Here is a 27052-nt window from a genome sequence, read left to right as displayed (position 1 = left end):
TCTGAATATTTTATTCAGAAAAAAACACAAAAAGATAAAGCAGAAACAAAAATCCCAGTCATTTGCAGTATCTGTCGGCTTTCAATTTGGCTCTCCTGTTTAAGCAAAGAAAAGTAATAAAATTAATCTGTGTAAAGCATGCCATATATATTCAACTGCTACTAAATGTAAAAAGCTTTAAAACTGTGTGGTCAATTTTGGTTATTATATTACCACAACACTTATATTAAAATATGTATACTTTTAAATTTGGTTTCTATAAAAAATGGATTCTAATCTTGTAACAGTTATTTCCTAACAGTCAATAAACGTTGCCTAAAGGGCTTTTTCAATCCACAATAGCAATTTTAATTATTCTGGAATTTAAGGGTGCTCTAAATTTCCATTCAACAGGGTGAGAATGCTGTCTTATTAGAAGTGATAAAAGTTACAGGACACAGAGCTTATTTCGTTTTAGAGTCCACATCCTGATTGTATTTTATATCTTCTTCTTGATTTCTTCCATCTGGATACGTATTCATTTGCTCAGCTGGAAAAAATTCTTAACATTATGTACGACTTTAGGTGTGAAGTCTACCAGCTAGTTAACAGGAAATATGTAATTAAAGATTGCCTTATCAAGAAATGTAAAAAAAAGGGTAAGAGTAACTTTGCAACATAGGACTTCAATGAGCGGCTGGTGATTATCAAAATCTGGCACTTAATTGACTTATACTTGGACACTCACAGCTAAACGTCTCTGCCTGTTTTCCTGTGTTGTAAATCTAGGACATTACTTACCCACATAGGAAGAGTAATAAATATTAATAGTGTGCTATGACAAACATCCTGCACTCTTCCAAATCTTACAATAAAACTGCTTCAATTTCACTTGTTTAGCTTTTAGATTTTTAGCTGATCTATTCTTATTTTAAGGAACCTGAACTACTCTAACAGAATCCACATAATTTTTACATTAGTCAAACTGCTTCTTTCTAACTCTGGTTCCAACAGGTATAAAAAGATAATGATAAATTTATGAAGCAGATACAGTCAAACCTGAATTTCTTAAAGTATATACTTAGAATCGGTTATAATTTTTAGATTCTTTCTTGACAGTCTTTTCCCAAACTTATGATGTCCTCTCTAAGTAATATTGCCACATTCATAAATTAGAAATAAAGACAAAAATGTGAAAACTATAGTAATTTAAGAGAACATAGGTTTTCTACACGCCATTTCTATTGGATACTGAAAATAGTGGAAATAAGTAAATAGCTACCTGTCCAGAAGCGTCTCATGCAAAAATCCATCTTTCCGAGCCTTTTTAAGAATTTTACTGTCTTCTTTACTTATTTTAAGTTTGTGGTCTTGGAAGCTCTGAAATTTCTTTCTGCAAAGAAAATGTCTTCATTGAAAAATACCTCAAACTCTGATTATACATATTTACTATTAAATTTATAAATACTGTTAATTTATTTTTCACTTATTAAAAAAGTCTAACTGTAGGCCAGGGGCAGTGGCTCATGCCTGCAATCCCAGCACTTTGGGAGGCCAAGGCAGGCAGATCACTTGAGGTCAGGAGTTTGATAACAGCCTGTTCAACATGGTGAAACCCTGTTTCTACTAAAAATACAAAAATTAGCTGAGCATAGTGGCACGTGCCTGTAGTCCCAGTTAGGAGGCTGAGGCAGGAGAATCACATGAACCTGGGAGGTGAAGGCTGCGATGAGCCGAGATCATGCCACTGCACTCCAGTCTGGGCAACAGAGTGAGACTCCATCTTGCGGAAGGGGAAAAAAAAAAAGTCTAATTGTATTTTTTTAATAAGCTGGAGCTTCTCAACCACAAAGATGACCTCCATGACCCCTCAAAAGGAGGGCCACTCATTGACTGGGAAGAACCACAAGGCCCCACTTCTATTAGGGCATGCCGGCTGGAGTCCTCCGTGTCCTGGCCATAGCACAGCCTTTGACTGGCATCACACCCGTTCTGTGAATGAACAGGGAGATGGACTAACCCGCATGACGTTAGCTTTGAGAGCTGGTATGATGATTAGGAAAACTGAAGCCTTGAGAACAGCATTGAGCTCAGGGCTCTGTCCCAGAGGCTACATTGTGTTGCCTCTTCTTGTCCACCAGTTTTTTTTTTTCTTTTTTTTATTTTTTTGAGACGGAGTCTCGCTCTGTCGCCCAGGCTGGAGTGCAGTGGCCAGATCTCAGCTCACTGCAAGCTCCGCCTCCCGAGTTTATGCCATTCTCCTGTCTCAGCCTCCTGAGTAGCTGGGACTACAGGCGTCCGCCACCACGCCCGGCTAATTTTTTGTATTTTTTAGTAGAGACGGGGTTTCACCATGTTAGCCAGGATGGTCTCGATCTCCTGACCTCGTGATCCGCCCATCTCGGCCTCCCAAAGTGCAGGGATTACAGGCTTGAGCCACCGCGCCCGGCCGTCCATCAGTTTTAATTTAATTTTGTCAGAGAGGGTCTTGCTCCGTCACCCAGGCTGGAATGCAGTAGTCATCAGAGCTCACTGCAGCCTCGGACTCCTGGGCTCAAACAATCCTCCTGTCTCAGCCTCCCGAGTAGCTTGGCCTACAGGCATGCACCACCATCCCCAACTAATTAGGTAATTTATTTTGAAAGCACTTTGAGAAGCACTTCACTGTCAAATCTGTAGGTCTAAAAGGAAAAGAATACATACACATAATTGATTTCACACTGTTTTACATTTCCTTTGTCTTCTTCTGGAATGTCATCTTTTTTCTTGGTTTCTCTTTCAGCACAGGATCTAATCTAGATATTGGAAAAGAGAATCCAATGGGTTATATGTTTATCTTCCACCCTCCCCACTTTACGTATCACGTAAGAACATTTGAGATGATTTCTTATGCAGAAGGAAAAATTAACTGATCAGCTATATTCAGAAAAAGGCAGGTTTTGGCTATGTGTTTTTACTTCATATATATATATATATATATAATCTATATGAGTAACTGCTACCACGTGCTTCCTCCGCAGCCCTTGGGTCAGAAACACTACAGACAAAATTATTTCAAAAACATTTTACACATCAGATCCTGCTAGGCAATAAAGCAATCATTAACGAATTTAATTTACACTAGGATCAAATTATCCCTAGTAGACAAGCGTTCATTTGATCAGATTGAAAGCTTAAGATTACTATTTTACGTCGCACAGACTATTACCAAATGTATTAAAACTTTTAACACTACACAACTTGTTTTTAACTAATTGGAACCCACCTCTTTTACTAACTTCTTATATCCTCCAAAGTTTGGATAGATATTTACTATCACATGTCATAAGTTAACTGATCTGCATTCAACAATTAGGATCGCCCACAGAACAGGCAATTGGCAGAGGTAAGGACTCATGTCTCCTAAGGATCTCTGTGGCCAGCGTCCAATTCCAGGACTGCTTAGAAAGTGATGACAAACAACGTGTTTGTGCCAATGACATCTTTGTGACAGTTTTGATTAGAGGGTCCCAGAAGACCTGAAAACATTCCCTGCTAGGGCCTGCAACACAATGCTACCTTTAGTAAGAGGGATCTGTGTTCTGGTAGATAAGGCAAGGTCATAAAGGTGAATGGCTGACAGAGATTAGGAGAGCCTGCAATTAAATGGTAAAGGAAAAGAGTCCTAAATAATCACTGTTCAGAGCTTCCAGGTACTTGACTAACCAGAGACCCAGACAACTTTGCATTTCATCTGAAAACTGCTTTAAATAGTGAAACACACAATCTTTGTATAAGTATCTTTGTCTCTTTGTATAAGTGCAAAGCACTGCACATATATTTGCAATTGTTGCCTTCAATAACACTTTTGTGATGATATCCAGATGAAAAATAAATATGATACAATAAAATATAAATAAATAAAATTAAAGGTAATTCACAAACCCATCTGCATTTCCCCAATGACCTGTTCCCTGAGAAGCAATGCGCTATGAAATATTGAGTGGCTTAGGAGTCAGCTGGGCCTGGCTACACCATACCCTGAAATCACTATGTGATTTCCATGAACTGACTGAGAAAAACTACGAGGATGTAAGGAGGGTCTGAGGCTGTCTTCCTATCTGTAAGGCTGAGCTCACATCCACCTCACAGGAGCCTGATGGAGATTTGAGACTACAACACATGTGCCGGGTACATGCAATGAAAAAACATAACTAACATTTCACTTCTCTAACAATAATACCTACATTTTAGATTGAAATTGTTTGAGCTTTAGATTTGAAATTATTTGAAATCAAGACTATTGTAAAAAGAAATCAAACATATGACCGGAAATCTAACATGAAGCACGTACAGACATTTGACAGATGCTTTTAAATTACACTGGTAGTAGAGAAAAATGTAACATAAATTTTTATGCTCTAATTATAAGAAAGAAGGGCATCTTAGAAAAGGCATTTCCCCCATCTCTTAGAGCCTTCCACTCCGGCCCCTACAATGCATCACAGAGCAAATCTGGGTCAGACTGGATGCAACCTGTGATTCCCGACAGAGACAAACAAAGCAAGGTTCAGGATGCTCACTACCGGGAAGGAATGCCAAGGAACAGAAAAACCATGTGTCAAGAAGGAGGGAGTTATTCTTTAGATACATATATATCATTAAAGATCACTGGCTTTTGCTGAGTCTAAAAAATTAAGCCTTAAATGTTTTCATCAAATTCCAGCTAACTACCTGATTTATCTAGGTTATACTAACAGTATTACTTAGAATTTCACCTTGATATGAAGATGTCTGTGTAACTTTTACAATGATATAAAACAAAGAGTAGGATTAGGGAGGAAACAGGCCAGTGCCTGGTGCAATGGATAACGTATCTGACTACAGATGAGGGAATTAGCCTGGAATAAGGAACTTTTATTTCCAGCTTAGTGACACATACAAATTGTAAAAATAAAATAAAAATCATGTTTTATGTGATTCATGTTTTTCCTAATGCAAAGAAGACTGGTACTATTAATAAAAATATTTTTAAAATGTGAGGGCTAAAGCCCCAGAGGTTCTGCTATGATTTTTTATGTTTCATAGAGTGATTTTCATCATGGAAGCTCAAGCATTACGTAAATACAAATGCATATACCCCTGACCTGGTAATTCTGCGTCTGGAAATTTATCTTCAGGTCCACCCGCACATCTACAAGTGGATGCATATTCAATGTTTTGTATTGCAGCACTGTGTATATGAGCAAAAGACTGGAAACAGCCTACATTTCCATCTATAAGAGACTAAACAAATTAAGGTACATCCCTAAAATGAATATTATGTGGCTGTTAAAAAAGAGAGAGAAAGGAAAGAAAAGCAAGAAAAAGAGAAAACTTTCTACATTCAAACTAATAGTAGAAAACTCTCCAAGATACAATTTTAAGGAAAAAAAAATTAAAGTCTAGAAGACTATAGAGGAGGCAAACTTTAGTGTAAAACAGTTGAAAATTATAAACATATTCATGTGTTTATAAAGAAATTTTAGGAGGCTATAAAAAAACAAAACAAAGGGAAAGAGATAGGAACCGGAGCTGGGACACAGGTGAGTAAGAAGAATGGCAGGCAGATGTCTTCATAGGCTTTTATTTAAAAATGTTGAACCACGTGTACATATTTTCTCTTTTAAAAATTAGATTTTAAAATACAAGCAAGAAAACAAGAAAACGAAAGCCTAAAAAGATCATGCAGAACTACTCAAAAAAAGATAGTAATCCATGGAGATAACGGCAAGGTAGCTCCTAGATGCACTGATTTCTCTATCACATTGTATAAACAAGCCACCAATTATGGGATTTATAATAAAAAATGAGTCCATTTGAAACACCACATTATAAAAAGCTATTAACTAAATCTTTAAAGTGACAGTAAATGATGATTTAACATTTTAAAGAGACAGTCACATTGCATGTGTGAATGTGGTCGTTTGTATAGAATGTCATAATTACCTTGATCATTTCTTCTTCTCCTGCTGTCTTACTTTTTGCTTCTATGTCCCCAGCTTCATTGCATCTAATAAAGCAGCTATTTGAAGCCAATAAAGCCATTTTCCCCTAAGTGAAACAAAATAACAAAATAAGAGTCATGAGGATACTTCTTGTAGAAGAAACGTTGTGTTTAGATTGAATTAATTTTTCCTCCCTGATTTAAAAATCACAGAAAAGAACTTAGAGAAAACCTGAAAAATATAATACAAGAACATGCAGAAAAGGAAACCAAAATCACCTATTATTTTACTATTCAAATATTACCACAATAAACATTCTTAGTGTATCTTCCTAGTAGGACTAAATTCTAATTAGATGAAGTAGGATTGCTTCCTTTCTAAAACATCTACGGTGATACAACTGATTTAGTTCAGTTTGAAAAATTAACTTTAAAGAACATAATTATGAATGCACACTTTATTCAAATACTAGCATTTTAAGTAAAATTTATTTTCCTCACAATTAGAAAACACGAAAAGGCATATACAATGCCTTTGGTGTTTTGAATTTAAGAATCACTGTCTGAGGGACTTTTGTGTGTGAAAATAAATATTTATATGCTTTTTTAGTTGTTTAATGTTTGATGTATTATACTGCTTTCTATTAAACAAAACTTTAAAAACTGATCTTCTTGTGTATCAAAATCTGGGTTATAAATTTGGTTAGCTTGATTCCCTTAACAAATATAATGTTTATTTATAACTTGTATTTGGTTGATTCTTTTGGAAAACTTGGAATACCATAATATTTAGACAAAATATTTAGAAATACGATTATAAAAATATGTATTTAATATAAATATATATAAAAATATATAAAATATGTGATATAACTTATATCACATCCAGTTAAAAAGTGCTGATAACATGGATTTAATTTCTTGGTCAAGGTCGCAAGGGCTGTTGGTCTCTCATCTGGATGGCGCCTGCTGAGTCCTGGAACATGCTGCTGTGGTCCAAGGCGATTTAAACCTGTGCCGCAGATTATTCACCTGAGTCTTTTTGCAATAGAATTTTAAGACCCTCTTTCATTTAAATTTTTGAAACTTAGTGTCCTTCCTAAAAATAAAATGAAATGAACTTTCCTAAAGTGTTGTATTATTAGAACTATCTGGCTCATCATCCTGGCCTCACGATATATTGGCTTTTTCTACTGGTGTAATTTTTATTAGAAGTATCTCATCATAACTAGTAGGATCATCTCAAAGGGGTTGCAACACATTAGTGGGTCATGAAATCAGTGTAGTGGTTCCTGAATGGTATTGGGGGGAAAAAGAAAAGGGAATACACACAGACACACAGAGAAAGGGGTAAAAGAGAGTAAGAAATATCAAGCTGCGTAACACATGAACAAGTAAGTATTGTTAAGTACAACTCTTGCTTCAGTTATACACGTCTGCGCTGGGCTGCAATGTAAAAATGCATTTCTCAATGGGTTGGGTCAAAATAGTTTTCAAGTCACTGACTTAAGATTTTATCCCAGGGGATGAGGAAATTAGTCTAAGTGATTACCTCTTTCTGGGGGGATGTCTGTTTAATTTGTCATCTTAGAAAACACTGCTGAGTTCCTATTTTCAGTTCCTGATTGTATACCACCAAAGCGCTACTCAAAGGCTGAGCTTATCTTCCACTTGCTTGTGCCCACTGGTCCTTACTGGTTTTCATATAGTTACCTACTTTTTAAAGACTGTTTAGCACTCACATACTTTTGTTCAATCTTTACTTCTCACACAAACAGAGAAAGGAAATTATGTATTCTGTACCAACAAAGATTTAACAAAACATCCATATACTACAACTGTCTAGATTAGAGTGCAGTGGTGTGATTCTTAAAATTAAGAATTAGTATATTATCTTTTTTCTCCTTTTATATTAAAACTATCTTTTCGTACACTATTTGAAGCTTATGAACTGAAAGTCCTTTAGAGATAATTTACTTCAATGAACTATTATTATTTATTTTATGCACAAATTGTCACAACTTGGTCTTAGCTTGCTCCACTGTTCGCTTACAGTCTCTAATGTTTCTGAAAGCATCCATGATTTCTGCTACAAAGAAGATACTTAGCAACTACTCTGAGACCTAAAATTGACTGGTTCTTTAACGGAAATGAGATCCGTATCTAGGCAGTAGGGTATAGAGAAATAATTGTGGGCAAAAGTACTAATGCTGTTTTTGTTGCACTATATTTTGAGATCTCTTTAAGGCTCTATGTTCTTATTGACTGATTCCAATTTAATGTATTATACTATTGCATCCTACTTTTTCTTTTTAAATATATTATGATTGTTACAGACTTTCTGTTATACTGACAGGAAGTTTTTATAAACAATAACAGCACTTACATTTTGAAAGACTGGTTCCCATTGTTCTCTTGGTCCGATTGCATCTGAACGCCCAACAACAAGCCCATCTGAATTGATACCAAGATACTTTCCATAGCCAGATTTCAGGGCAATTCTGTACATTAACAAGATAGATAAAAGTTAAAAACTGAGAGGAAATTAATTATAGAACATCAAAACAGGACATGTGCATATGTGTGGGTGTGTACATATCTAAACTTTCAGGCTGGACACACTCCAAGTGTTCAAAAGCTGCATGTGGCTGAGTGGTGACTCACTCTGTAATCTCTGTGCTTTGGGAAGCCAATGGGAGAACTGCCTGAGGCAAGAAGTTCAAGATCAGCCTGAACAACACAGTGAGACCCCATCTCTACAAAAAATTTAAAAAATTAGCTGGGCATGCTGGTGTGCACATGTGATACCAGCTACTGGAGAGGCTGACACAGGAGGGTTGCTTGAGTCCAGAAATTTGAGGTTATAGTGAGCTATGATCACACCACTGCACTCTAATCTGGGTGACAGAGTGAGACTCTGTGCCTTAAAAAAAAAAAAAAAGCTACATGTGACTAGTTGCTGCCATATTGGACAGCGCAGTTTTAAATTTACAGTTTTGTATTTTGCTTTTTTAATATAAACATTGTACTTATATATTACATAACAAGTATTTTCCAAATTCATCATTCTTCAATTATACTTCTTTAGTTATAAAGTTCAATAATAAATTATTAAAACTTACTTTTTCTGTTATTACAAATAGTTCTATTTACATCTATTCTGTACATAAAACTGATTTATCGTCAGAAAAAATTCCTAGAAATAACTGGATCGAAGAGTATAAACTACAAAGTTCTTATGTCATCAAACTGTTTACCAGAAAATGCTGTTTCAATTTACATTCTTACTTCAAATTAAAAGAGTATGTTTTGTATCATGGATTTTTTTTTAAACATTATGACTTTAAAAAAATACTTGAAAACCTGATATGGAAAAAACAGTATCCTATTAATTTGCATTTTAGTATTTAACTAGCATAACAATTGTTTTTCTTTTCCTTTCCTTTTTAGTTTTTAGATTATCTGGTTATGTCCCTTGTCCATTTTTCCATTGAGATCTGATTGTTTGCAGTTTTTCTACTGGGGTCATCAGGGCTATGAATTCTGTACAAGATACATATGAAGAGTAAGGACCCACTGTCTATTAAGATTGTTGCAAATATTTTCCTCATTTGTCAGTTAATTTTCTTTACAATCCTTTTTAGTTTATAATTGTAAAGCAGTTTAAAACTATTGAATTTTTTCTTCCTCTGCTTTTATTCTTTATCTTTCACCACACTTACCAGACTTTCAAAGAAAGTATAAAAATAATCATCTTAATGTGATTTTTTAAAATTCTGATTTCTTTTACCTTACCGAGACTCTCCTGGGATGCCAGAACTGACTTTTACTCCTTTATACATTAATGATTATATAACAGAAATTATTATCATATTGATGTAACCAATTACTAAAATATGCAAATTCACTTTCAGTATCTTCTACCCAAAGAATCATTCTATACTTCTGCACAAGGTGAGAATAACAAAGGTTACTTTATAAAATGACTATAAAAATAGTGAGTAAAAATATTCTTCTGGTCACTATGATTCTGTAACATTCTCTGCTGGTTTCAACAATACTCCTTTTTTTAGTCTTCCTGTTTGTACTTCCCTACAGTGAGTTTAAATATCATAGCAACAGTGAACCAGGTTTTGTACTGTCTGATTTCTTTTTTAATCTATCTTATTTGGTGTGTGAAATTATTAATCTTCATTTTTTTACATATTTTTTTTCCAGCCTAGCATTATATATTGACAGGAAATCCACTAAAAGTAGATCACAAAATCTACTTTTCAAAAAAGCTATTTTGTTTTTTATATCAAAATTACTCTGTGGGCTTAAGACAGACACTAAAATTTTTAATGAATACAATTAAATTTTTAAAATAACTGGTTACTAATTATATTACAACATAAGCTCACCTGGAATCAGATAATTTGACAGCCGTCAACTGCTCTGGGGGACTAGGGCCCTCATCAACTATTGGAGAAAAAACATTTGAAAATAAATTTGACATTTGCTATAAAGATATCATTTTGCTTTAAAAAATATGGCTATTTTCTTCTGCAATTAAATGTAAGAATATTCAGATATGCTGATGTCACTGTAATACTGCATCTTTGGAATCAAGATCTATTTTACCTTCTTTTAACTACAGCGCTAATTTTACATATTGAGTAGGACAGGCTAACATAATGCTTATTTAATAACTTCTGAGATATCTTCTCATTATGTTTTAAAATACAGCCATAAATAAGCACTTATTTAAAAAACTAAACGCTTTCATTTATTCAAGGGATGGCCTTGCTGACCAAATGATACTGTTTTTTATCTTCTAATTACTTCGTATCTCATTAGTGCTTCCTCCAATGGGCTAAAGAAAATGAGGAAACTTCAAATTGTTACCCACACCCAGGTTAGTTTTGACAATAGGTCTGACTAAAAAAGAAATTCAAACATTTTGACTCAAGTAGGTTTTCTTTTTTCTTTTCACTTACTATTTTAATTATTCATGTTGTTTTGATTTCCAAAGATACTCTTCTGGAACTATACAGAATGTTTTCAAATGCTTGTATTAGAAAGAGGGACTTGCCAATGGCTGGTAAATATTAAGGAAGAAAAAAAACGGAAGAGTCAAATGCAATGGAAAATTTGGAAAATTTTGGAAAAATTTCCTTTGGAAAATGTCTGAAACTAGTTAGAGTTTGGCCTAAGCGAATGAATGTCCTAAAACCTACACTTGTGGCAGCCTCTTCCCTTCCAGACACAAACCTTCTTTGTGTGGAGCTCCCAGGGTAAAAAGGCCATTGTCGAGTGCGTGTATATAGGTTCCCTTATCCATTTCAATGGCTATGGTTCCTGAAATTTCACCAAAGTTTGTTACTGTCCACCAGATTCCTAAAAAATAAAATCAATATTTAAACTTTGTATCTTAGTTTTGACACAGAGTTCTTTTTGTGTTATTATAACTTAGTTTTAAAAACTTTTTGTTTTGCAGTTGTAAGAAATAATACAAAGATCTCACATATCCCTTACTCACTTTGTCTCAATGATGACATCTCACGTAAGTATCACACTGTCAGAATCAGGAAACTGACATTGGTATAATCCATGAACCTTATTCAGATTTCACCAGTTTTACATGTACTTGTTTGCATGTATGTGCACAGATTCATGAGACTACCAGTACAGTCAGGAATAGGTTTTTAAAATACAAAATAGCAACATACAGCCAGGCATGGGGGTGCATGCCTGTAATCCCAGCTACTCGGGGAGCTGGGGAAAGAGGATGACTTGAGCCCAGCAGTTCAAGGTTATAGTGAGCTATGATCTCGCCACTGCACTCTAGCCTGAGTGACAGAGCAAGGTCCTGTCTCAAAAAAAGACCAAAACAAAACAAAAGGCAACATGTGAAGGTACAAAGTGATACACAGAGAACGGTCTCTCTCATGATAGACCCCAGCCATCTATTCATGCCTGCTTTCCAGAGGCAATGCCCATCATAACATTTCTTAGAAATGCCCCTACAGGAAGATTTTCTAGCATAGTAATCTTTTTTTTTTTTTTTGAGACAGAGTCTCGCTCTGTTGCCCAGGCTGGAGTGCAGTGGCACAATCTCGGCTCACTGCGACCTCCACCTCCCAGGTTCAAACAATTCTCTGCCTCAGATTCCCGAGTAGCTGGGGCTACAGGTACCCGCCACCATGCCTGGATAATTTTTCTGTATTTTTAGTAGAGACGGGGTTTCCCCATCTCGGCCAGGCTGGTCTTGAACTCCTGACCTCGTGATCCACCTGCCTCGGCCTCCCAAGTGCTAGAATTACAGGTGTCAGCCACCGTACCTGGCCAGTTATCTTAACTATGATTTTAGATTGAAAGCAAAATGAGCAGAATCTATGTCTATGTATACTAATTTCCAATTTGCCAACAGAAATGTTAGACCCTAGGAACAATTAGTTAAGCAGTTGTTATAACAGTTTGTATCTTAATGTTAAAAAATATCCTCAAACCCCCTCCTAAATTGTACTTTAGCTACAGCAGAAATAAGTCAATCATTAACTGGATATGACATATTAAGGAATTCTTGTTCATTTTACAAGGTCTGATAATGACACAGTATAATGTATAAAAGAACAAAACAGATGATGAGAGAAAACATACCACGTTAAGAAATGCACATTTACATACTTATGGGTAAAATGACATATCATCTGTGATTTTACTTAAAATTTCTAGGAAAAACTGTGTGTGTGGGTGTGTGCGTAAATGAAATGAGATTGGCAAAATACTGACAATTAATGCTGGGCCCTGGGCACATGGGGGACTCATACTCTTCTATGTATGGATTAGTTTGGATATTTCCATAATAAAAAGGTTTTAAAGATTCAGTTAATTCCACTGCACAAAATTTTCTATTCAACTAAACATTTCATGCTTTTCATAACAAATTTTAAAATACATAAAATTTTAGCTAAAATGAAGTTGGACCCTTACCTAATACCAAATACAAAAAGTAACTTAAAATAGACCAAAGACCTAAATGTAAGAGCTGAAGTTAGAAACCTTTTAGAAGAAAATGGGAAAAGCTTCATGACCATGAATTTGGCAATTATTTCTTGCATAGAACATCAAAGGCACAGGAACAAAAGAAAACATAGACAAGCTGGACTTCATCAGAATTAAAACCTTTCGTGCATCAAGAACCACTGTCAACAGAGTAAAAGGCATCCCAGAGAATGGAGAAAATATTTGTAAACTGCATACGTTATAAGGAATTAATATCCAGAGTATATGGAGAACTTCAAAAAGACAAACATCACAATTCAAAACTGGGCAAAGGATGTACACAGACATTGTTCCAAACGTGATGTACAAATGGCCAATGAGCACTTGAAAAGATGATCAGCATCACTAGTCACCAGGGAAATGTAAATCAAAACCACAATGAAATACCACTTCACACCTATGAGAATCGCTAGTGTCAAAACAAAAACAAAAAAAACAAAAACAAAAACCAAGAAAACCAGAAAAACAAATGTTGGGCAGGATGTGGAGAAACTGAAACCCGATGCAATGCTGGTGGGAAGGTAAAACGGTGCATGTATTTAAATGCCACTAAAGTGTGCACTTAAAAATAGAAAAACTGGCAAATCTTATATTCTGTATATTTTACCTCCACACACACACAAAACCAATGGAGAAAAAGAAAATCAAAATTAAAATTTCAGCCAAAGATGATTAGAAAGCAGTAAAACTAACCAGCAATTTAGATGCCTGAGTTGTCTTATAGCTACAATTGTTTTCAATAAAAGAAATAATGCTTTATTCAGAATCATTATGAACAGTGTTATGATTAGCAAGTCTTTCTTATAAATGTAATAGTTAATGATTTTAAGTTCATTTTATTTATTTTGTATGTTCTATGCCACGTTGATCAAATACACTTAATATTAAATAAAATCATTTAAATATAGTATCTCATTAATGTTTTGCAAATGAAGAAGAAATTTCTGGCAGACAAGCTCCTCAAAATTTTCACACTCTGTTCAAGTAGGGAAATGATACAGTAACATTACTTATAATATTGTGAACTGAAAAAGAAATTACTTTGAGCAGATGCCAGTATTTTTTCTCAATGGGATTTCAAAGAATAAGAAAGCTAAACATAGTATCATCAAGAATTAAATGTGAGCTGTTCTGCTTATTTTCTGCAAGTGGCCTACATTCAACTCTGGGAAGTATGCTTGTATGTTTAACGACTAAAGTAACATAACATAATACTCATCAGTGCCACTCTGGGGGTTTCAGCTGTGAAAGAGCAGTGGACCCTCAGAACAGTGGGCATGGAAGTTGCCTGTCTCTACGTCAGGTCACAGCTCAAGCTGTGTATATGCTGCAGACGCCTAAGCTGAATTTGAGAATCCGCTCTAAAACATTACTTGCTATTTAGACACAGGCTTGAAGTTATTTCCTTTTAAACCTTAGGCAGATGGTCAAATACCCCTGCTGTGTTGTCTCACAATGCATAACAAAGCTTTTCGCATATTTTCACATAGTTTAGGATGTTTACATGTCTGGCATGCCTGTAATCCCAGCGCTTTGAGAGGTGGAAGCAGAAGAATCACTTAAGCCCAGGAGTTCAATATCAGCCTAGGCAACAAAAGGACATCCCCATCTCTACAAAAAAATTAAGAAATTAGCGACTGTGGTGGTACAAGCCTGTGGTCCCAGCTACTCAGGAGTCTGAGGTGAGAGGACTGCGTGAGCCCGTGAGGTCGAGGGTGCACTGAGCCATGATCACATCACTGCACTCCAGCCTGAGCAACAAAGCAAGAGCCTGTCTCAAAAAAAAAAAACCAAAAAAAAAAAAAAGAAAAAAAAACAAACAAAGGCTTGATGCACCAGTGTCATGGCTGATGAGACATGACCAGGGCACCCTCACTCCAGCATCAAGGCCGTGTGACAGCTCCCCTCACCTTCTGACTAATCCAGGACTTCTGTGCTGAGAGCCCCCTTAAATCTCTACCTTCATTATGTGCTCGGCACAAACGAATGATGTATCTTAGATTTGGAAACGGAATTTTCTTCCCCAATCTCACTGTAGTCTAAGTACCCTTCACAGACCTTCTATTAACCCTTAGTTTACTTAGCTTTAGTTCCTGGGTAAATAAAATATATGTGTTTTGCAAACTACGATGTTATAAGTCCAGTTGCTTCTTAATCTAGCAGAGCTCAGTGAAACTCTTTGCTTACAGACATGCTCGTTTTTATTAATGTCACACTTGGTTTTCTCCATGTGGAAGACATAATTTCTTTCATCCTATTTACTAATCCCTTCAGATCCTTGTGAGGAACCAACAGAACAACTTTAAAAAATTAAAAGGTTTTCTTTCCCTTCACAAATAGGCACATGCTTACTTACATGTTAAGTTGAGAAAAATCCACAATGCAAAAGAAGGTGGAAGGACAAAGAGAAAAAGACGCAGAAAGACTTCCTCTTCCAGCCAAGATGGACTTGCCCTCCCACCATGACCAACGAGAAAACTGAAACTGGATAGAACATTTGAGAAAACTGTTTTCAGGGATTGGAACACAGGCAGAACAGGACTGTGACATCTGAGAACAGGAAAACACAGGAGGCAAATCTCACACACACTTCTGTTTTCTGCCCAATGGCAGTTTCTTGACCACACGGAGAGGCAGAGACCTCCAAGAATGAGGCAATGTCACTGAGCTGAGAATCTCGCAGTGCTAAAATGTTGGGAGTTTATAGAATAAGGTACTGGAGAAGAGGGAACTACACAGAGGTGAGGCCTCAAAAGAGTATGCAAAAGTTCTCTGCACGTCTGTGGCCAAGGGCTGGGGGGAGCGCATGCAGAAGGCAGGCTCCACAAGGCCTCTGCAGAGCGGCTGGCACTGCTGAGGGCTGACTGGAGACACCAGAGATCACACAAATTTGGGACACAGCAGAGTGGAGAGAACTCACCAAGTACACGAAGCACATGTTGTTGAGGCCCATGAGGATGGACCTTTCCTAGAGTAAGAGTCACAGTCTAAGTCTACAGGCAAAACCCTAATAAGTACAAACAAACAAAGCCCCAGGCTTGACAGAAGCAAAAGGGTGGTCAAATAATTTAACTACGCATCAAGACATTTAACAGAAATAAAGGTTAAAATATTATGAAAATGAAAGACTGAATTTATAAGGAAGACTTAATTCTAAATGTGTACACATGAGAGCTTCAAAATACTTTAAGCAAAAACTGCTCAAGTAGACAGATCTAGAATTACAGTTGGAGATTTTAACATAACTTTCAATACATTGTAGGATTAGTAAAGTCAGTAAGGACACAGAAGATGTGGCTAATCACGGGATAACTGACATCTAAAGAACACTGAACCGGCCAGGCACCGTGGCTCACGCCTGTAATCCTACAACTTTGGGAGGCCGAGGCAGGCGGATCACCTGAGATCAGGAGCTTGAGACTAGCTTGGCCAATGTGATGAAACCCCGTCTCTATTAAAAATATAAAAAGAATTAGCCAGGCCTGGTGGCAGGTGCCTATAATTCCAGCTACTCTGGAGGCTGAGGTAGAATCACTTGAACCTGGGAGGCGGAGGATGCAGTGGGCTGAGATTGCGCCACGGCACTCCAGCCTGCTGGGCAACAGAGCGAGACTCCATCTCCAAAAAAAAAAAAAAACCCTGAACCAACATCTGCAGAATACACATTCTTTTCAAGTGCACATGGAAATTTACTAAGAAAGTATGTTCTCCAACCATACTACGAATGAATTAGAAATCAGCAATAATAACATATCTATAATACCTCCATGTAGTAGAAATTAAAAACAATACACTTTTAAGTAACTCATGGGTCCATGAAAAGAAAAATCACAAGGGAAACTAGATAATATTTTGAATGGAATGAAAATGAAAACAAAATGTGTTGACTATAACTAAAACTAAAGTGGAATGAAGAGCTCTAACTCCCTTCTTAAGAAGCTATAAAACAAGAGCAAAGTAAACTGAAAATAGGTTAAATGGAGGAAAAAAAAAAGATTGAAAATTAAATAGAAAATGAAAAAAAGGGAAAATAAGTAATACAGAAACAAGCTTGTCCAACCTGAGGGCTGCATGTGGCCCAGGCCAGCTCTGAATGCAGCCCAACACAAATTCATAAACTTTCTTGAAACATTATGAGATGTTTTTGCCTTTTTTTTTTTTTTTTGGCTCATCAGCTTATCGTTAGTGTATTTTATGTGTGGTCCAAGACAATTCTTCTTCCTCCATTGTGGCCCCGGGAAGTCAAAAGACTGAATACCCCTGTACTGAAAGATCATTAATGATAAATGATCTTATAAGATAAACAAATTGATAAACCTGCAGCTAGACTGACTGATCCAGGAAAAAATGGCAAAAATATAAATTACCAATATGAAGAGACTGCAATACAGATTAGATTCTACAGACATTAAAAGGATATTAAAGGAGTATTCTGAAGAATTTTCTGCCAATAAATCCAACAACTTAGATGAAATTTTCTTAAGACACAAATTACCAAAACTGACACAACAGAAAAATCTGAAAATCTCTCTTAAAAATTTTTAATTTTCCCACAAAAAACTAAAACCAAACCAAATAAAACCCTCTAGGTTCAGATGACTTCACTAGTGAATTCTATCAAACATGTAAAGAAAAAATCATACCCATCTTACATAGGTATTTCCAAAAACAGGGAAGGAGAGAGCACTTCCCATCTCATTTTATGACATCCAATATCACCTTGACACCAAAATCAAATAAAGACATTACAAGAAAAGGAAACAGAAGTCAATATCTCCCATCAACACCAATGAAGAAAGCTTAAAAAAAAAAAATCATATCTAGCAAAATCCCGAAGGACAAGGCACCACAACCACGTGGGGTCTACCCCAGGGATGTAAAGTTACTTTAAAAGTTGAAAATGAAACCAATGTAATTCATTGGCAGAAAGAAGAAAGCTGTATAATCATCTCAACAGATACAGAAAGAGGCATTTGACAGCATTAAACACCATTATGATAAAAACTCCCAAGAATCAAAGTTTAAAAAGAATGTCCTCATTTTGATAAAGGTTTTCTCTGCAGATCCTACAGACATCATACCATATGGTTGACTACTGAAAGCTTTCTGCCTAAGCTTGGGAACAACGCAATTATGCCCAATTTCATGACTTCTGTTCAACACTATGGAAGTCCTGGACAGTATAATAAACCAGAAAAAAGAAAGACAAGACATAAGGATTAGAAAGAAAGAGGTAAAACGATAGTCACAGGAAACATTGCAAATTTCTTAGTTTTCTATATAAACAAACCTCTAGAAGTAATAAGTGAAACAGACTTATCAGACTACAAAGTCACCATACAAAAATCAATTGTATATCTACATACTGACAGCAAACAACTGGAAAATCAAATTCAAAAGTTCTATTGACAGTAGTGTAAAATTATAAAATACTTAAGAATAAATTTTTAAATAGGCATGCAAGACTGCTACATTGAAAATTATGAAATACTGAGGCCCAATATTAAGATGTTGCTTCTCCCCCAAATGATCTGGACTCAATACAATTCTCCGAGAAAATCCAACAGGTTTCACTGTAGAAATTAATAGTTAGTAAGTACAAAGTTGCAGGACTCACACTACCAGATCTCAAGACTTCATGAAATTATAGCAATAAAGAGAAATATATCAACAGAAAAACAGACAAACGTATCAACAGAACAGAGTCCAGAAATAGACCAATACATAGAAAGTTAATTGATTTTTTTATGAAGATACCAAAGTGGATTAACGGAAAAAGGAAACAACAGTGGTACTGTAACAACTGGCTATCAAGATGTTAAAAAAAAAAAAAAAAGTAAATCTTGAAACCGAACTCACACCATGCCAAAAATTAATTTGAGATGAATGACAGATTTAATGTAAAAACTAAAACTATGATGCTTCTAAAAGAAAATGCAGAATATTTTCCTGACTTTGGGTAAGCAAAGATCTCTTAGATCAAAGAGATAAGGCAGTAACCATAAAAGGAAAAAAAATAAACTGAACTTTATAAAAATTAAAAGCTTCTGACCATTCTGGCTAACATGGTGAAACCTAGTCTCTACTAAAAATACAAAAAATTACCCAGGTGTGGTGGCGGGTGCCTGTAGTCCCAGCTACTCGGGAGGCTGAGGCAGGATAATGGCGTGAACCTGGGAGGTGGAGCTTGCAGTAAACCGAGATTGAGCCACCGCACTACAGCCTGGGTGACAGAGTGAGACCCCGTCTCAAAATAAATAAATAAATAAATAAATAAAAATAAAAGCTTCTACTCATCCAAAAACCACCATTAAGAAACCGAAAAGGTAGAACTCAGACTGAGAGAAAAGACTGATAACACCATCAACTCTTGGCAAGGATGTAACTGGAGCACTAATTCATTCTTGGTGGGAGGGTAAAATGGCATAACCACTTTAGAAAATTTGGGGCAGTTTCTTATATAGTTAAACATTCACCTATCCTTTGACACAGCAATTCCACATCTACATATCTACCCTAGACATTTACCCTAATTTTAGAATTGATTTGCCATTTCAAAAGCAATGATTCTTCCAGAACATTGGCTTTATACCATTCCATATTTTTATAAATTTTTTAAGTTACCATAATTTATGAAGATTCAAAATGCAACTTGCCAAGGTTTAAAAGAGAAAAAAAAAGTATACAAAGAACTAAACGGAAAACAGGCTGGTTAAGTGTGGTTGGGTCAGTTTATTTCTAGCATCATTTACAGGCTACCCTGCTGTTGTATTTAAAATTTTCATTAACTTCAGAATTCACAAAATAACGATTTTTTTCCTGTGAAGATACTTCCTTTAAGAGACAACTGACTTCTACAATTAAAATGTATACATGTTCAAAGAAAATAACTTGTAAAATATTATTTGGTTGAAAAACATTTACATTAGGCCTTTAAAATTATGCATCAGAATCTCTGGCTATTAAGCAGTCTAATGATGCCTACTAAGTCAGAGAGTTATAATTCTCTCCTGTGCTTTATTCTGATAATGAAGTAAAGGCATCAGTACCATCTACTGTGCTAAAGAATAAATGGAATTTACAACTGTAGGTAATATTTAAGCACTTTAAGACAAATATGAATACGTCATAAATTTCTAACTAGGAAAATATTTTCAATGAGATCTCAAGAAATGTTAACTTTTTTCAGAATAGAGTACTGAAAACTGACTCACCAACAATATCAAGCTGGGTTTCTTCATCTTCTTCTCTTTTTCTCTTCTTATCTTTGCTCTTTTTCTTCTTACTACCGGACATAATTTATACAGATGAGTTTAGGTATATTGATTTGTATGATAAATAAATATAAGATTGAAACCTGGAAGTCTTCTAAGCTGTTTCATTTATAAATTACTGATTTAGGATGACTTACATTGCTATGCCCTCTTAAATACAGTACTGAGAGGTTGCTTCAGGCTTTATACATATTACTTTAGAGTTCAAAGCAGATTGCAGAGCCACACGGCCAGATTTTAAATCCTGATTCTGTAACTTCTTAGCTCGGTGATTTTTGGAAAAGGTACTGAATCTCTCTGAGACTGTTTCCCCACTTACAAAATTAGGATAATAACTTAAACTAACTCTTAAGGTTACTGTGAGGATTAGGAGGTAATATGTACCTTCATACATTGCTGGTGCAAATGTAAAATGGTGCAGCATCCGCAGAAAACAGTTTAGGGTTCCTCAAAAAGTTAGAGTTAACATACAACCCAGCAATTTGACTCCTAAGTATGTATACCCAAGGGAAATGAAAACATACACCCCCAAAAATACTTACATAAGAATATTCACACTAACATTAGTCACAACAGCCAAAAACTAGAAACAACCCAAATGTTCATCAACTGATGAATGGATGAACAAACTGTGTTACATCCACACAATGGAATACTACACAGCCATAAAAAGGAACAAGTGCTACAACAATGATGAACCTCAAGAATGTCGTAAGTGAAAGGAGCCAGATACAAAAGGCCACATGTTGCATGATTTCTTTCTTAGGAAATATTCAGAATAGGCAATTTCACATAGTCAGCAGATTAGAGGTTGCCAAGGACTAGGAGAAGGGGAGGATGGGATGTGACTGCTTTAATGGGGAGGAGGTTTCCTTCTGGGATGACGAAAATGCTGAGCAACTAGACAGTGGTGAACCTCTTGAATATATACTAAAAACCACTGACTATACAAAAGGGTGAATTTTATAATTATGAATTACATCTCAATAAAAAAAGAAAAAAACAAGGGCGATTTGAAAAAAAATGTGCCTACAATTTCTTGGCGCATTGGAAGTGCTACATAAGCATTAATTATGATTATTACGACAATCTTAAGACACTTTTGTCTGTATTTTCATCATAAAGTTTTCAGAAAATACCTCTCCTCTCCTCCCAGGAAATTCACAGAGTAAAAATCTCACATTCATTCCGGATAAACCTGCCATTTATTCTGGCATCTTCATGAGGCCAGACTCCCAGACAGGGTTCTCAAGGGCAGTGGCTTCAACTCACTCCTTGATACCTTCTTTCCATTTCGCTTAAAAATGTCAAAACCTCTGTTTATCACAGAGACCAGAGAGAAATGCTCAACATTTGTATGTACAGTCAACCTCGGGCAAATTTGCCAGTTAAAAAAGATGCGGGGATATGAGTGCACAGGTATTTTTCCCTAAAAAGCTAATAAATTACCACTACGACCACCTCCTCACATTTGGCTCAATTTGTTTACTATATGTATGTTCTCTCATTTAATCCTCACAGTCTTCTAAAAGTATAAACAATCGTCTGAAAGTATAAATGTGTAAACGGAGGTTCAAAGATATTTGCTCTTTTAATGAGTAAATGGAAGTTTAGACATATTAACCAATTTGCCAACAAATCACAAAATTAGTAAATGACAGAGTGCAGGTTCGAGCCCATATCCCTATCAAAGCCCATATACACCTCAACCACTGTGTGATTCATCCTCGTTTCACTCTACATATTAGGTTAGAAAAAACTAACGAAGAACTTTTCTGGGAAGAAAAGAGACAATGGAGAAAAATAATAATCTCTAATAAAGGAAGTTATTATCACGAACTACGACATCAGACTAATGCAGACCCACGAGGCAGAGGCCTGGAGACCCAGACTCGTGGGTAGGGGCCACGGGTCACCCGCCGTCTGCCCTGTTTCCAGGGCCGTCCGCGCGGGAGGCTGCCCCTCTCTGCACAGGCGCCGGGAACCGCGGCCCGGCCTCCGTCCAGCTCGGACAGGGGCCAGGGCGAAGCCTGGGAGGCCACAAAACCGGCCCTCCGCGCCACGGCTTCCACCGGACTCGCGGGACTGGAGTGCGTCCGAAAAGAACGCAGGAGGCCCCCGCCCGAGCTGCCGGACCCACCTCTTCGCCTTGGTTCCCTTGAGCACGAGTTTGGTAGACTTCACGTAGGAGTACTCGGCCATGGCTCCGGGAGACTTCTGCGCGGAGAGGCTGAAGCCGGCTGAGGACGAGTATGCGACCCCGAGCAGCACCTGGGCGGGGAAGAACAGAAGTGGAGGCGAAGTAAACACTACCTGACAGCGTACGTTTCTCCAGAGCCCGCCTCCGTCTTCACCCGAACGGTGAATGGCTGAGAACTCCACTTCCGGGTTTCTGCCGGGGAAACTACGGCGGCCGCAGAGGGCCAAAAACTGTCCGCGCGCAGCTGCTCCCTGGCGCCCTCTCGAGGAGCCCCTGAGGATTCGCGCCTCCCGAGGGGAGGAAAGCCCGCCTGAGGCGCTGCGGGCTGGCGCGCCAGCAACGGTCTCCGCGGGGGCGGGAAGCGGCTCCGGCTACCCTAGCTGTCCTGCGGCGGCGCGGCTGAAAGCACGGGCCACTCGTGCGCGCGTCACTCGGGGCTGTGCGTAGCGCGACGGTGTGTGCAGGAAACAAGCAGGAAATACCCTAAAATAGAATTAAGCGCCACGTTGCGGGCCGCGGACGTCGCGAGTGCTGTGGGAATGTGGGCTGAGGTGGAGAGTTATGGTGGCGCGTGTTACAGGCCCAGGGTCAGGAGAAGCCTAATCGTGGAGGCGGCATCTGAGGAGGGTCTTGAACGCTGGGCAGGCTTTTGCCTGACGGAGATGGAGGAAGCAAGTGCTGTCTGATGGAGTAAACAGGGCGGAGGCGTGGAGGGAGCCGTGCAGCGCTGGTGTGAGGAGCAGCGAGCAGGCCAGGCCTGTAAAGCAGAGTGATGGGAACCTGGATGGAGAGGGCAAGTCGGGGTCCTTTGGTCGCTGAAGAATTTGAAATCAGTAAACAGGTGAGAGGGATCAATCGCAAGAGCATGGGGTGAAACGAGGCGTCGTCCACGGTGATTCCTCTGCAGCGGTGGGTATTATTAATCGCGTATGTGACGCCAGAACCACCCCACTCAAGCTGTGGCTCTTGCCCTAAAGTAGAAAACAGAGACCAGTTGGGTTCCAAGCATCCACGAAGATCTTATTAAACTCGTGATCCCTGGTGGCACCATCGACTCAGGACTGGCCCATCTCAAACCTGACTCAGAAACAAAACCGTCACAGTGTGCAGAGATGAGCGTCCTTACCCGCTATCATAACGTATTTTCCGGTGTTTTCACAGTGCTGCGCTTCCTAATCCCCACTCCACGGCAATCCACATGCCGTGATGCCCGGAGGCATTAGCAAGGAGACACACAGGGGCTCTTCACGTTGGCTTTCCAGGGTTTTGATGAAAATATCAACTTCCTCATCTCTTATATTGTGGTTAGTAATAGTATCATTTAGGGTTGAAGAATTAGATGGTACGAATTATATAGGGTGTTTATTATAACCTACATGGAAAATGCCTAGGAGATGTTAGCTATCCTCATCACCAACATCGTTACTTGATGGTTATAATCAGACAGGAAGGCCGACACCAAGAAAATGGATACATGCTCTGGGGGAATGAATGTGGAGAGATCAGAAAGTCAAGAACAAAGCCATACAACATGTCTACAGTAAAGGGATAGAGAAAAGAGAGTCTATAAAAGAAGAAGTGAAACAGAGTTAGAGTAAAATTTTAGAAATCAAAGCTCAGGAGAATTTCCAGAAAGGGTAATATTTAATATCGTAGAAGTTTAGGAGCACAAGATGGAAAAAAAGGCCTTTGGGTAACTGACATTGAGGCAGTCTTTGGGGAAGCTCCATTTCTGATAGAGAAGTAGACAGAAAGCTTGATGCAGCGACTAGGTGAAGAAGCCCTGGCTGCTCGCATGGGGAAATAAATAAGGGATGGAATATGCCATATTTCTGGGTTTCTTTCTTTCTTGCTCAGCCTCTGTATATGCACAGAGTTTGGTGAAAACTTACAAAAAATAAAAATGAAACCAATTTCGTGTGTAGACTCATACAATGCTTTGTGTTAGAATCAAGATAAATTCATGCCTCTCCGTTCTATTCCGTCAGTTTTGAAATTAAACATCAGCTTTTCTTCTTCATTAAAATCATATTCAACCCTTCCCAGGTGTTGGTGGTTTTGGGGAGTTACATAAGCAGTCAGGTCTTGATAAGTAGAGGAGGAGGGAACAGACAACTTTCGGCAAAGGCAGAATTCTGAAATTCTGCTCATATTTTTTTCCAGTAACTTTCCTATGTTTGTGAGGTTATTCAGTCATAAAGATCTTAGTGAAATTTTTTTCAGGCTTTACTAATCATAATAATCACTGTGGACGTTTGTTTAAAATGTGTAGTCCCAGGCCTCTCACCTGGAGATTCTGATTCAGGAGATCATGGATGAGACTCAGAATACATGTGTTTGACATATATCACAAGTGGTTCTTATTGTCAGGCAAATTTGGGAAGCTAACCAGGAATTTATGTTTTTATGACTGGCAGCTAGAAAAGGTTCCTAGAGTCTTTGCTTTTTGAAAATAAAATATTTCTTTTTTAAAAGGAAAATTGTATGACTAGATACAACATTTGTACATGTGGCACATGTACTATACTGTGTGCTTTTGTCATATTTACAGTTAAAGATGTGTAAGAACACTCAGAAAAAGTATGTATTAAATGAAAAGAGGGGTAAGTCAGGGTGGGGGAGAAATGGGAGGCGTGTGCTTATTGTTGCCAAAAGGCAGAAAAGCCAGAATGATAGCCATCTAAGGTCGCAAATAGCACATTGTAAGTTGAGGAAGCTTCATAATCATGTCTGAAACCTTTGATACACTGAGTTGTAAACAGTGGCTTCGGACAAGATTTGAGGGAGAAACCAACTATGCTTTAAAGTGTTCGTTTAAAAGGCTTTAATTAAAGGAAATTCTTTGCATTTACTTGAGCTAATTTAACTTCAGGACTTTAACAAATTACTAGCCCTTAACCTCTTAAAAATTGTCTTTCATTTCAAATGAAAGTTTAAGGTGGCCTTTATGTTCGATTGGTATACTTGTGCAAAGACTTAACAGCAAGGTACTATACATTTCTAAATGTTTACTTCTTAATTTTGCTGGAAGAAATATACTACTCAATTGATTATTTTTAAAGCAAAGTAAAACAATTTATTTTGACAAGTGACACTGTATTTTTCCAGTTTTATGGCAGCAAAGATTAGGCTTAACATCACTAATCATCAGAGAAATGCAAATCAAAACCAAAACGACATACCGTCTTACACCAGTCAGAATAGCTACTATTAAAAAATCAAACAACAACAGATCTTGGGAGGCTGTGGAGAAAAGGGAACATTTACACATAGTATGTGCGAATGTAAATTAGCCACTGTCGAAAGCAGTTTGGAAATTTCTCAAAGAATTTAAAATAGAATTACCATTCAAGCCAACAATTCCATTACTGGTGTATAACCCAAAGAAAATCAGTTATTCTACCAAAAAGACATATGCACTTTCATGTTCATCGCAGCACTATTCACAATAGCAAAGACATGGAGTCAGCCTAGGTGCCCATCAACAGTGGATTGGATCAATAAAATGTGGTACATCTACACTGTATTATTAGGCCATTCTTGCATTGCTATGAAGAAATAACTGAGGCTGGGTAATTTATAAGGAAAAGAGATTTAATCGGCTCACAGCTTTGCAGGCTGTACAGGAAGCATGGTGATGGCATCTGCATGGCACCTGTGGAGGCCCCAGGGAGCTTTTACTCATGATGGAAGGCAAAGAGGGAGTAGGCACATCACATGGCCAGAGCAGGAGCACGAGAGAATGGGAGGGGGGGGGTAAGTACCACACACCCTTACACAACCAGAGCTTGAAAGAATTCACCATCACAAGGACGGCATCAGGCCATGAGAGATCCACCCCCATGACCCAAACACCTCCTACCAGGCTCCACCTCCAACAATGAGGATTACATTTCACCATGAGATTTATAGGGGCCACCTTCCAAACCATTTCATACACCATGGAATACTATGCAGCCATAAAAATAACAAAATCATGTCCTTTGAAGCAACATGGATGCGGACAAAGGCTATTATCCTAAGTGAATTAATGCAGGAACATAAAACGAAATACCACATGATCTCACTTATAAGTGGGAGCTAAACACTGGGTACTCATGGACATAAAGATGGAAAGAATAGACACTGGGACTACTGGAGGGGAGAAGGAGGAAGGCAAGGTTTGACAAACTATTGGGTACTATGCTCATGTATTAATCTGTGCTCACACTGCTATATAGAACTACCTGAGACTGGGTAATTTATAAAGAAAAGAGGTTTAACTGACTCACAGTTCCACAGGCTGTACAGGAAGCATGGCTGGGAGGCTTCAGGAAACTTACAATCATGGCGGAAGGTGAAGGGGAAAGCAAGGCACGTTCTACCACGGTGGCAGAAGAGCAAGTGAGCCAGGGGGATGTGCCATATGTTTAAACCATCATATCTCACGAGAACTCACGTACTATCATGAGAACAGCAAGGGGGAAATCTGCCCTCATGTGCTAATCACCTCCCACCGGGTCATTCCCCCTACATTGGGAATTGCAATTCAACATGAGATTTAGGTGGGGACACAGAGTCAAACCGTATCAAATCAGCATCTGGATG

At 37.7% G+C, this 27052-nt stretch overlaps 1 protein-coding gene across 1 annotated transcript; it reads right to left on the bottom strand.

Annotated features, from left to right (window-relative positions):
• FRG1 (FSHD region gene 1) lies at window positions 1-22615 on the bottom strand. The gene is made up of 9 exons (NM_001261228.1): window positions 22406-22615; window positions 20206-20276; window positions 11198-11323; window positions 10348-10405; window positions 8331-8445; window positions 5947-6051; window positions 2683-2774; window positions 1262-1372; window positions 1-95 (listed from the first exon to the last, which is right to left on the bottom strand). Exons 1-9 carry the CDS (start codon window positions 22465-22467, stop codon window positions 59-61), a joined length of 777 nt encoding a protein of 258 aa, NP_001248157.1. The 5' UTR covers window positions 22468-22615; the 3' UTR covers window positions 1-58.
• Window positions 22616-27052: the final 4437 nt, after the last annotated feature.

This window comes from Macaca mulatta, chromosome 5 (assembly GCF_049350105.2).
Source record: "Macaca mulatta isolate MMU2019108-1 chromosome 5, T2T-MMU8v2.0, whole genome shotgun sequence".
In the NCBI taxonomy this organism is placed as follows: Eukaryota; Metazoa; Chordata; class Mammalia; order Primates; family Cercopithecidae; genus Macaca; species Macaca mulatta.
This window is presented reverse-complemented; position numbering and strand designations above follow the sequence as displayed.